Here is a 13,679-nt window from a genome sequence, read left to right as displayed (position 1 = left end):
GTCAGTGTTCTAGCTCTGAGCAATATAGGTATGGCTCATGTCACTCATCTACCTCTGGACAATGTGGTTCTAGATCTGGTCAGTGTTCTAGCTATGAGCAACAAGGGAGATATAGGTCAAGTTCAAGTGGAACTCATAATGAATACAACAGACCCCATATGGGCTCAATCCCTAATCAATCAAGAAGAAATAGCCAGGAATGGTCAGGGTGCGGCCAAAAAGAAAGAAGTAGGTGTTACAGCCTATCAGGTAGTGGGCCTGATGTATATGAGAGTATTCATGGACAATCAAGAACATGTATGCAACAAAGCCAAGGATGGAGCCAAGGTCCATGGGAATCTGGCTTCATCGAATCAAACTGTAATGAAGGGCAATCAGGAAGCAGTTACAGACAAGTAGAAAGCTCCTCGAATTGTAGCTCTGGACAACTGATACCCTCTTTTGGACAGTCTAGATCCAACACTACCAATACATTGTTAATTTGCAAGGAGGATAACAGACAAGGTGATTACTGTTATAAAAGAGGAGGAGATAACTGTGCAGGGGGAAGTACCGGCCCAAGTTCCCATAATTTCCACAGCAGCACACCACTCTATGAATATATCCAAGAGCAGCGTGCCAATTCTAAGGATAAATAATAAATAGAAGTGAAATTCATTCAAGTAGCCATTTAAGAAATACAGCACTGTTACAGATAAGCAATTCATTATAAAACTTCTTTTAAAAGTGGGTGTATCTGTTTCTTCTTCTAAACACGTAACTGTACTCTATTCCTTGTTATTAAGGTTCCCTCCTCAGAGAACGTAGGATATGTGAGCACTTTGTTAGGAAATACTGAGTTGAACAAATTATGTGTGGGACTACATTTGAAAGAATAATACAAAGCATATGAGGAGCACGGGGTTTAGTTGAGATATCATTTCAAGAGCTCATTAGTCATTTTAAGATGCCAAAGCCAAACTTTCACCCCTAAAGAACAAAGTATTAGAAATGCATTACCAGTTCTGGAGCCAAAGCCTCTCTTACAGAAACATGGATCATAATTTTTGGTGCTCCCCACATTGGATGGTGATGGAATGGAGAAGATCGTAAAAGGAAAAGCACAGCGTTGGTAGTTTCTTTGCCCATCAAAACCACCAAGACCCTATTCTTGGGTAAATCTTTAATCAATAAGCTAACAAATGGCATTAAAAAGTGGCACTAGGAGCTTCTTCCTCACCAGTGAATAAAAGCATTCTTTCTTAAAGAGCAGGGATGGATATTTTCATGATTAAAGGATACAAATGTGGACTCTAACTTGGTTTCAGCAATAAAGCTCTTGCCCCCTCCTCCTAAGGATTTGCTCCAGGTTAAAAAAGGAAGAGCAATAGCATGGAAATATACTGTCTCCAACCTACTTTTGTAGTTCATTGGTCTTTCTGTGTAGGAAAACATCATTTATGCCCAGATGGAAAGGAAGACTATCTGCCACTGCTATATTGCTCCTTGATTTGACTATAATATATTTGTTTCAAGTCTTTGGATTCAAATAACTGGATATCATTAAAATTGACAGCAAATTATGATGATCATATACTAAAGTCTGTCTCATCCCTGCTTTGTTTTACTTCTCACACACAGGTAGTCAAACTAGAAACTAACTCAAATAGCTATTTTCCAAGGTCCTGTCCTTCACAAACAACCCAGAATAGACAAAGAATTTTAAAATTTAATGATAAACAACTCGATTTAAGAATGAGCAAAAGATCTGAATGGACATTTCACACACACAAAAAAAAGATGTACAAATAGCCAATAAGAACATAAAAATATGTTCAATGTTATTAGTCAACAACATCTTAAAACATCACGAGGGATACCTGTTAAGCTGGTTAAGAATCCAACTCTTGATTTCAGCTCAGGTCATGATCTCACAGTTCATGAGATTGAGCCCTGAGTCAGGCTCCCTGACAACACAGCCTTCTTGGGATCCTCTCTCTCCTCTCTCTGTCTTTCCCCTGCTCACATTCTCTCTCTCAAAATGAATGAGCAAATGAATGATGAGATGCTATTGCACACCCATTAGAATGGCCAAAATTAAAAATACTAGCAACACCAAGTGTAGATGTAACAAGTGAAAAAATAAAATGACACAGTCACTTTGGAAAATAGTGTGGCGATTTCTTACAAGGTTAAATATACCTGACTATATCACCCATCAACTCAGACCTTAGGTGGAATTAAAACGTATGTCCACATGAAGATTTTTACATGAATGTTCATAACAGCTTTAATAACAGCCCAAAACTTGAAACAACCCAAATGTCCACCAACGAATGAATAGATAAACAAACTGTGGTATTGTCATATAATGAAACATTATTTAGGAAGGAAAAAAGAATTAACAAACATGATATGGATTAACCTCAAAAACATTATATTGATCAAAAAAAGCTACACACAGGGGCACCTGGGTGGCTCAATCAGTTAAGCGTCCAAATCTTCGTTTTGGCGTTTTGGCTCAGGTCACACTATCATGGTTTGTGGGATCGAGCCCCACGATGGGCTTCACACTCACAGCAATGAGCCTGCTTGGGATTCCCTCTCTCCCTCTCTCTCTCTGCCCATCCCCTGCTTGCACTCTCTCAAAATAAATAAAAACTTTAAAAAGAAAAGCTAAACACAAAAGAGTACATACAATATGATTCCATTTATATGAAAGTTACTAAAGACAAATAGAAAAACAGAACGTAGGTCAGTGGTTAACTCAGAATGAGAGAACTTATGAACTTAATAACTGGCTAGAAAGAGGAACACAAGGGAGCCAAAAGTAATGGGAATTATTCTACACAGTGCATAAATTACATATGCACTTTATAATATGAAAACTACAGCTCAATAAAGTTGATTTTGTTTAAAGTCTCCACAAGGCTTTTTGTGAAACTTGACTAATTCTAAAATTTATATAGAAGAGCAAAGAATTAAAAATGCCCAGGACAATTTTTAAATAAGGAGAAGGAATGTCATCTTATCAGATATCAAAATATTACAAAGTTACATTATTCAGGACAGTGTGGAACTATTCTAAGAACAGACACATAGAACAGTGGAAGATCCAGAAACAGACCCATGCATACTTGACTTATATTAGTAATGATTCTGCATTTCGGTGGGAAAAGACAAACCATTCAACAAATAGTGCCAAGATCATTGGTTTTCCATGTGAAAAAAAATTATATCTCCATTTCATATGCCATACACAAAATCAGTTCCAAATAAAGACCTAAAGTGTGATAAGCCAAAAATTTTTAAACAATAAAGAAAATACAGGACAGTATTTTTATGACTTCAAAGTAGATTGAAGTCTTAAACAAGAAACACAGGAGGAAGAGTTAAGATGGAGGAGAAGTAAGGGGACCTTGGGTTTTTCTCATTCCTCAAACACAGCTGTATTGAGGTCAGATTACTTGGAACACACAGAAAATAGATTTGCGGAGCAGCAGAAGGATCTCCACAGGTGGAGGGAGACAGCTTGGCAGATGCAAAGTGCATAGACATGAATTGGGGAAGAGAAAATGCCGGAGCTGTAGAGGGGAGGAAACACTTTCTGTGGAGACACAAAAGGGAGAGAAGAGAGGGGTTGAGAAAGTGCAGCATCGAGTTAGCACAAGAGGAAAACCTCTCTGGACCACGGACCAGGGAGGTGGAAATACTGAGTGTCCCAATTCTTTTTTGCAAACAGATTTTGGAGCTCCAACCTGGAAGCTTTGGAAGTGTGCAATTTTCTCTGGAGTGGAGCCATGGCATGCACTCCTGGGGAGGAGGGAGCTAGCCCCAGAGTGCATAGTGTGGTGTAGCAATCTCTGGGATGCACAGGGAGAAAACAGTCCCCTTCCTCTTAGAAGAGGATTTATTGCCTCCCCAAGGACAAAAGACCCTGCAGGTGCCAGCCAAAGGCCTTTCATCAGCAGGACAGAGACTCTACTCCAGAGGAGGGGAGTGGATCCATGCCATGCCGGTCACTTATCACTTTGGATTTTGAATCCCAGCTGCGCACCAAGTGCCGGGTCCTTAAGATTTTAGGTTTTGAATCCCACACACGCACCAAAGAAAAAATGTAAGAGAAATGCAAGACAGTTTTGGCACAGGGCGAGGTGACTTCCCCCACTAATCCTCGAGGGCTGCCTGAACAGCAGGGGTTGAGGTCCCCAGCTGATGACTAGAGATTGGGGTGGAGCCATTTCTCCCCAACACCAACACAGTAGGATCAACACAGCAGCCCCCAGTAAAGTAGGACCCACTTACACCAAACCCTGCCCCACCATGCCTGGCAACTGTTTATTTGTTGGGGCAAGACTGACACTGAGCCAGCACAGCCACCACCACCCCCAGGCACCAACAGAAAACTTTTTTCTTTTTTTTCTTTTTTTCATTTTTACCATTTTCTTTTTTTCTTTTGGAATCAGGTTCATAGTCTCTAATTAGGTTTTTGTCATTTCCTTCCTTTTTTTTTTTTCTTTTTGAATCAGGCTTTTTTATCCTTTTCTTTTTTCCTTCTGCTTTTTTTTCCTCTTTTTTTTTTCTTTATTTTTCCTTGGAATCAGCCTTATGGTTTTTTGATTCCCTGTTGGATTTTTTTCTGTTCCTGTTCCTAATGGAATCAAACTACTCCCTCTTTCTTTTCCCAGGATTACTTCAACAAATCAAAGCACACCTACTTAAAGTCCCAAACATTTCACCACTGCAAATAAGGAGGAGCTCTGCAGAGGACTGACCAGTGGGAAAGAGCAGCCAGAATATAACAGCAGAGCACACACAGCATACACCAGAAACACTTCCTGGAGTGTTGGCCCTAGACAGTGTATGACCCCTTTCTAACATAGTAGTACTCTCAGGTGAAGGACACATAACAAGCTTTTAAAACATGCAAAGACAAAAACAAAAACAAAAACAAAAAAAAAAAAAAACAGAAAACAAACAAACAAAAAAAAACATAGCCAAATGACAAGACAGAGGAATTCTCCCCAAAAGAGAGGTCAAGAAGAAATCACAGCCAGGGACTTGCTCAAACAGATATATATCTGAACAAGAATTTAGAACAGCAGTCATGAGACTACTAGCTGGGTTTGAAAAAAAGCATAGAAGACACCAGACAAACCCTAGCTGCAGAGATCATAGACCTATAGTCAGGATGAATTTTAAAAATTCTATAACTGGGGCGCCTGGGTGGCTCAGTCGGTTAAGCGGCCGACTTCAGCTCAGGTCATGATCTCGCGGTCCGCGAGTTCGAGCCCCGCGTCAGGCTCTGGGCTGACGGCTCAGAGCCTGGAGCCCGTTTCAGATTCTGTGTCTCCCTCTCTCTCTGCCCCTTCCCCGTTCATGCTCTGTCTCTGTCTCAAAAATAAATAAAACGTTAAAAAAAAAATTAAAAAAAAAAATTCTATAACTGATATTGAAAGTAAGGGAATGGAGAACCATCGATCGTGCTAATGGAGACCAAAGTCAAAAGAAAGCTGGAGTAGCCATACTTATATCAGACAAACTAGATTTTAAAACAAAATCTGTAACAAGAGACAAAGAAGGGCATTATATCATAATTAAGGGGTCTATACATCAAAACCTAACACTTGTAAATATTTATGCCCCCAACATGAAAAACACCCAAATATGTAAATCAATTAACCACAAATAAATTAATTGATAATAATAGAAGACTTTAATATCCCACTTACAACAATGGACAGATCATCATCTAAGCAGAAGATCAACAAGAAAACAATGGTTTTGAATGACACACTGGTCCAAATGTACTTAACAGATATATTCAGAAAATTTCATTCTAAAGCAGCAGAATACACATTTTCTCCAGTGCACATGGAACATTCTCCAGAACAGATCACACACTGTGTCACAAATCAGCCCTCGACAGTTATAAAAAGACCAAGATCATACCATGCATATTTTCAGATCGCGACCCTATGAAACTTGAAATCAACCGCAAGAAAACAATTTGGAAAGCCCTCAGAAACATGGAGGTTAAAGAACATCCTACTAAAGAATGAATGTGTCAACCAGGAAATTAAATAACAAATTTAAAAATACATGGAAGGAAATGAAAATGAAAACACAACAATCCAAACCCTTTCGGATGCAGCAAAGGCAATCCTAAGAGGAAAACACATTGCAATTCAGGCTTATCTCAAGAAGCAAGAAAGATCCTAAATACACAGCCAAACTTTCCAACCTAAAGGAGCTAGAAAAGGAGCAGCAAATAAAACCCAAAGCAGAAGAAAGGAAATTATAAAAATTAGAGCAGAAATAAATAATACAGAAACAAACAAAAAAACACAGAACAGACCAGTGAAACTAAAAGCTGGTTTTTTGAAAGAATAAACAAAATTGATAAACCCCTAGCCAAACCTCTCAAAAAGAAAAGAGAGGAACCAAGCAGATAAAAGTATGAATGAAAGAGGAGAGATCACAACCAACACCCCAGAAATACAAACAATTATAAGAGAATACTGAAAAATTATATGCCAACACTGAACAATCTGGACAAAATGGATAAATTCCTAGATACTTACATACTACCAACTGAAATCTGTCCCAGGAGACAGCTATTACCAGAGATAACTTCTTATACCAAAAAGACTTGATCTGCACGGCATATTTGTTCTTCTCATCTTCCTGTGAATTGCCTTCCTCCCCGCTGAAGCCCCAGACCTGCGGCTCCTTAGCTCAGGATGGTAGGTATATAAGCCTCAACTGCCTGACTGCTTTTGAGTCTCATATTTTTATGGGGCTCCCATACATATGAAATTAAATCTTTCTCACCTTACTCTGTCTTCTGTCAATTTAGTTAGTAGGGCAGCCAAGGAACCTAGAAGGGAAGAAGGGAAAAGTTTTCTGCTTCTACTTGATATATGTATCAACATGGACAAGTCCCCAAAGTAGAATATTGAGTGAAATAGTTGTAAAACTATGTGTATAGTATACCATTTACTTAGCTTTACAACATATATAACAATCCCATATATTGTTTGTGGTTAGCACATAATTGGTAAATATAAAAATCCTTTTGGGAATGTGAAACACCAAATTCAGGATAGTGGTTATCTCTGGAGAGAAGGGTGATGGGTGTTGAGGAAGGCATTCCTGATGAGCACTGGGTGTTGTATGTAAGTGATGAATCACTGAATTCTACTCCTGCAACCAATATTACACTATATGACAACTAACTAGAATTTAAGTAGAAACTTGAGAACAAACTGAGGGTTGATAGGAGGTGGGGGAGAAGGTAAAGTGGGTGATGGGCATTAAGGAGGGCACTTGTTGGGATGAGCACTGGGTGTATGTAAGACAATTTGACAATAAGTTATATCAAACAAATAAATAAATAGAAACTTGAAAGAAAGAGAAAAAGAAAAAAAGAAAGAATAAAACTTGCTTCCAACTTAAAAAACTTAACTGCTTTTCAATTAAAAAAAAAGAATAACAAAGCCAAAAGTTTTCTTCAGCAAGACAATGTTAATTATATTATTCCCTCCCTACACTTAACTTGTAAACCTCAAATTATTTCACAAGAAAAAGGAGGGCCCAAAGATAAGTGTTAGAATGCCCATCAAGGACTGCTCAAGAGAGAAAGTACTCTGACAAGCTAGTCCACAGACGTATCTGCTCCAACATGTCCCAGCTGTTGAAATACATGTATCAGTACATCAGTGCCTGATGATATTCATCATCTGAATCATACAACCAACTTTCTGGCTCAACTTGAAACTCAGCAGGGAGCTGTCTGAAAATTTTGGTTTCCTGTAATTTTCCCAAAAAGAGAAAGCATTCACAATCCATTCACTAATATAGACACCTAGTGTTTCTGGCAGTGCATTTCTGACTTTCTGGTTTCCTCTTGACATTCTGGTTTTCATACTTCAGTCCCTGGTGAGTTTAGTTACAAAGAAACAGCTTTCCTGAGTCTAATCAACTCTGCAACATGAGCGCATCCTACCTGAGCCTACAAGAATGATGGCCAAACCCAGACCCCTTTTCCAGGCAACAGCCCAACCTTATTCTTTGCCTCTTCCAAATTTCAAGAGTTCAGGAGCAAAAACATTATTCTAGTAAGAGAAAACAAATTTCACGCAAATGCCTAGTTGTATAGCTAAGCCCATTTTTCATGTGTCTCTCTTCTCTTTGTTAGAACCACAGAATCTAAAGGGTAGAAAAGGGTGAGGTAATTGTTTCAGGCAGTATCTAATAGGGTCTCAATACCTTGTCCAGAGTCTAGACCTCACTTCTGAAGATGAAGAAAGTTGATTTTTTTTTTCTGTACACTCAGATGTAATCAAGCTCTGAGAGACAGATTCATACTAAACAAAGCCTTAAGGATCTAATTCACTAACTACAAAATACACATGCATTGTGAACAGGAAACAGTTGTCCACCACAGGATATCCCCTCCCACTGGATAGATTCATTTAAGAGATTATCAGAGGTTGTTAAATGAGCTCAAGAGCAAAAGAGTTTTATTCTCAAAAGGTTGCCCTATCATGTTATGGTAACCTGGTGATTTTAACAATTTTCCCTAAAAGGGAAAAGAGTACGAAATTAACATCTTTATTGAGTACCATGTGAGCTGGGAATATTAAAGTATGTGTTTTATATGTATTATTAAATATATTATTTATTGCTTAGTTTCATTCTCATTACAACCTTATGACTAGAGGTTTTTTATATTCATTTTATTAAAAAGGAAAGGTGAAGTGAGTTCCTTACATTAGTAGAGCCAGGTTTGAGACCCAGATCTGTCTGACAAACACATCTTCCACGCTAGTAATATTTCTCTTTAAACAACTACAGTTAACCCCTGAACCACAAGCAGGTTAGGCACGCTGACCTCCCCCAAATAAGCACAGCTGAAAATATGCATATAACTTCTGGCTCATCCAAAAATTTAATTACTAACAGCCTACTGTTGACCGGAAGCCTTACCAATAACATAAACATTCAAATAACACATATTTTGTATATGTATTATATAACAACATTCTTACAATAAAGTAAGCTAGAGAAAATGTTAAGAAAATCATTAAAAAGAGAAAATATATTTAATAGTACTGTACTACATTTATCCCAAAAAATGCACACATAAGTGGAGCAGTGCAGTTCAAACCTGTGTTGTTCAAGGTCCAACCATACAGATACCTCAAACCAGAACAGCTCCCTCTTCTGGGCACTGTGGAAGACACACCAACTAATAATAATCCTGACTCCCCTTTTCTTGCCCTCAATACAAGGATACTTAATGTCCTTGAGGGACACTTGAGAAATACCCTCATTCATCAGCAACACACTTAGAAACAATTTCCAAGGGAGGTTCCCTGCTGCAGATAACTCATGTCCTCACATTTATTTATCTCATCACATTTAATGGTCCTCATTAAGTTCCATTCCAGGGGGTGGCATTTCTGACCTTGTCCTCCTTAGTGTATGCCTCATTTGAAGTTCACTGTGGACTAATTAGAAACAACCACCCACAGTGTTACACTCTTTAAAAGACAAAGATCTTACAGCGACTGCCCCCAACACCCAGAATTCCCTGTCCCCCTACCTACTCCTATGCTCTCTGATTCCTTCGCCCTGTGTGTTCTACCCCGTAGATGAACTATCCCAGAGCAGCTTTCCTGGCTGCTGCTTGGTCCTTATCTACAAAGCTTGAGCATTCCAAGTGTTGAAGGTCTTAAATCAGCAGGTACTCTGAGGCACAGAGCTGGGACAAATCCACTGTTGCAATACTGCCAGACTTTACAGCAGAGAAGGGAAACTCCATGCAAAGTTATCAAGGAAATAGTATGCTGGGGACCAAAGAGCAGGTGTCTCTGGCTCACGCATGTAGGGCAAAAAGAGAGTATTGGGAACTGTAGCAGGAAAAGCAAGCTGGAGGCAAGCTCTAATGGGCATAAATGGAGTTGAAGCAAGCAGAAAAGAAAACCCAGTGAAGCACATTGATAAAGATGAATCAAAGCAGGGAGAGAAGCAGAAGAAAGTGGTGTTCCAGAACCAAAAAGAATTCCAGTAAGTAATGGGCATGAACATAAAATGTAGTTAATAAAGTTATAGTAAATAAAATGATAGGGTATTGGTAGAAGAGTACATAATGCAGATCAATATAACTGAATAAACAGTCCATAATCAGGTCCTAATATTTTTTAACTGAAATGTGGAATATCAGCTACAAAGTCAATATATGTAAAGCAATTAGAAGAGTGTCTGGTCCAGCGGCACCTGGGTGGCTCAGTCAGTTAAGCATCTGACTCTTGGTTTCAGCTCAGGTCACAATCTCCATGGTTCATGAGTTCAGGCCCAGTATCAGGCTCCATGCTTGGCAGTACAGAGCCTGCTTGTGATTCTCTCTCTCTCTCTCTCCTTCTCACCCACACACGTGCACGTGCAGGTGTGTGCTCTCTCTCAAAATAAATAAATTAACTTAAAAAAAAGAAACCCGAGAGAAAAGTGTCCAGTACATAGTAATCAATGAGCATATGTTAGTGGCTATTCTTATTTACCACTTATTGTTATGGTGGTTGTAATTATTATTAAAAATCAGTGTGGAAAAGAAAGATCCCCTCAAGAAGTAGGGTGGTAAAGAGAAGAATAGACAGGAGGAGAGAAGCAGCAAAGAAGGCAATTAAACCATATGCTGGAAACTAAATAAAAATTTACTAGATGAATAATATCTATAAGCCAAGGGGAAGGAGACTGTGAGACAGTCAGTACCAGAGAGAAGGATTCACTGCTGGCCCAAGGACTGAGAAGTGACAAAATGGAATCAAAAGCACATACAGAGAAATCAGTCTTGAAAAGGAACAGGGCACCTCACACTTCTGAGGCAAAAAGGAGATAAAAATAAGTGAAGACATAACTATGTCAATGTTCTAAAAAGGGGTCCTAGGATGAGCTGCATCAGAATTGGCTGAGGCAAATTCTTGGGACTCCACCCCACACCCAGGGAGTCAAAACTTCTAGGCGATGAGGCCCAGCAAACTGCATTTGAATGGTCTGTGATCTACTGCTTTCCTTTCAGAAGAGTAGAATTTAGAATTCATATCCATTGGCCCCTATGGAGAAAGAAAACCAACTCCTTAACCAGCCACAATTATGACTAAGCCGACCAGGTCCCTCAGATGGAGAGGAAAAAAGGTCTTTACACCCTGAAATAAGCAAAAAATAAGGAAGAATATTCTACCTAGAATTAGTCTCTCAAAATCAATGAAGCCTGGGGCCCTTTCCTGTAAACTTCTAACTCCCTAACATAAAAAAACTTCTTGATGTCTGCAATGCTAACATCTACAAGCATGAAAATCCTGTGGGGAAACCACTCTTTTTCCACATAAACACACTAAATATAGCCTTGGTGATTTGTGATTTTTTTTTCCTTTCAATGTCTGCAGTGTCATTTATTCAAGGAAACAGTCTTCTCCAGACTGGACTCCTAATGTTTATTCAATTACTCCACCACCTTAACATAGGAAGAGGTGAAGTGATCTAAAAGGAAGATGGGGGAGGGAGGGAGACTTGAAAAAAGCAGAAACAGTGTGAAATACCTGTTGAGGGTCTGACAAAGGGCACCAACCAGGAACCAGAAAACAGACTGCTGGGCAGTTTTCAGAGCTTAGATAAGGCTGCACATCACAAATGTGCAGCAGCAGCTAACACACCATAGTATATGATACCTGCCGACACTCAATAGCCTGGCAGGAGCAGCAGAGAAAATGGAGTTAGGTTAACTGCGGGTTTGGAACTGGCAGAGCAGAGAGATCCTGGGAAGATGGCGGCGCAGGAGGACGCTGGGCTCACCGCGCCTCCTGCTGATCACTTAGATTCCACCTACACCTGCCTAAATAACCCAGAAAACCGCCAGAAGACGGTTCTAGCAGAACGGAGTCTCCGGAGCCAAGCGCAGACGAGAGGCCCACAGAAGAGGGGCCCCTCCCGAAGCGGATCTCCGGAGGAAAAGCAAGCTGAGCCTGCCCCTCCCACCCCCATGCACCTTGCCTACCCACCCCAGCTAATACGCCAGATCCCCAGCACCACAAGCCTGGCAGTGTGCAAGCAGCCCAGACGGGCCACGCCACCCCACAGTGAATCCCGCCCCTAGGAGAGGGGAAGAGAAGGCACACACCAGTCTGACTGTGGCCCCAGCGGTGGGCTGGGGGCAGACATCAGGTCTGACTGCGGCCCTGCCCACCAACGCAAGTTATTCAAGACAGCACAGGGGAAGTGCCCCGCAGTCCCACACCACTCCAGGGACTATCCAAAATGACAAAACGGAAGAATTCCCCTCAGAAAAACGTCCAGGAAATAACAACAGCTAACGAACTGATCAAAAATGATTTAAACAATATAACAGAAAGTGAATTTAGAATAATAGTCATAAAATTAATCGCTGGGCTTGGAACTGGCAGGGCAGGTGCAAGGGAAAGTGAAGGCTTTAACCACGGACACTTCATGATCCCTAGTGAGGGTTACAGGTATGGGAGGAAAGGAAAGAGCTGTACAGGACCTCTCCTTAGCCCAAACTGCATGTGTGTGACGAGAGGGATAAAGTTACAGCCAAATTTTCCTCCACATTCCAATTACTGTAGTAAAGATGGGCTTGCTAGTAGCCCCAACTTTTTGGGTAAAAGTAAATAACAATATGGAATATACTAGAAGCCATGTATCAGTGTGAGGTCACGTATCCCTTTTTTTACCTCACAACTCTTTGCAGCAGAGACCCTTAAACCAAGGTTTGCAAACTGAGATTTTTATAAATTATCATGAGGCCAAGGACACACAGTCTGCCTGTGATGGAGTTCAGGTCTGAATTCAAGTGTGACTGACCGCAAAACTCACTCTCAATCCATCCGCTAGCCCACACTGACCTCACCAGGACTAGAGAGGCTCCACTTTGTAGACTGAAGGGAATCAGGATCATCAAAGGGAAACCAGAGTTCTGGTAGAACAAGGGGTTGCAGGGAGTATTCTAAGAAAGAATTAAGAATATAGGGGTATTTTTTGGCAACAAGACTAAAGAAAATGAGAGAAGCATAATGTGGGAAAATTAGCAGCAAGAATAAAGTAACAGGCAATAAGCAGCTGGTAATAACAAATTGATAGCTGTTAATAACAAATGTGTATCAGACTGCTGGCTGAAGGAGTGTGTGCATGAGGAGGTGGGGGTGGAAGGAACTTAGAGGAAGAAAATGAGCTCAGCCCACTCACTACTGTTATCTGAGACATCTCTCAAAGGGCCCTGTCTAGATAAGGAGGGTCGTCATGCCTGGCAGGAGGGGGCCACTCTTACTGCACCCTTAATCCAATCCTTTCCTTCTGCCCACTTTGGGGAGTGGCCTGGGTGACTTGTCTGCTCCTCTTTGGGATGTTTTCCCATTGCCAAGAACAATCCCAATGCACTATAACATGACAGAGGCCCACAGTCTCAAAAGTGTGATTAGGGATCCAGGCTAGATATAAAATAAAGATTTAAAAAATAGAGACGGGATAAAGAACAGGTGTATTTAAAAAGTGCATACCCTCCCAACCAACAGCTGTATTCCTGCTGTTATACCTTAAAGGAATATCCAACATTTATGTAAAACTTACTATATGCTAAAAGCCACTATATATAATCCTCTTGATAACCCTTACTATATAACCCA

General features: G+C 40.3%; 1 protein-coding gene across 1 annotated transcript in view; it reads left to right on the top strand.

Annotated features, from left to right (window-relative positions):
* Positions 1 to 13,679, top strand: part of LOC102970445 (hornerin-like) — a 34,418-nt gene that overhangs the window by 4,992 nt on the left and 15,747 nt on the right. Inside the window, exon 3 of the mRNA XM_042993875.1 lies at positions 74 to 360. Coding sequence (XP_042849809.1) covers positions 74 to 360 — 287 coding nt within the window. The remainder of the gene's footprint in view (positions 1 to 73; positions 361 to 13,679) is intronic.

This window comes from Panthera tigris, chromosome C1 (genome assembly GCF_018350195.1).
Source record: "Panthera tigris isolate Pti1 chromosome C1, P.tigris_Pti1_mat1.1, whole genome shotgun sequence".
NCBI classification, from domain to species: domain Eukaryota; kingdom Metazoa; phylum Chordata; class Mammalia; order Carnivora; family Felidae; genus Panthera; species Panthera tigris.
Note: the sequence above shows the minus strand (reverse complement) of the source record. Positions and strands in the feature narration are given on the sequence as shown.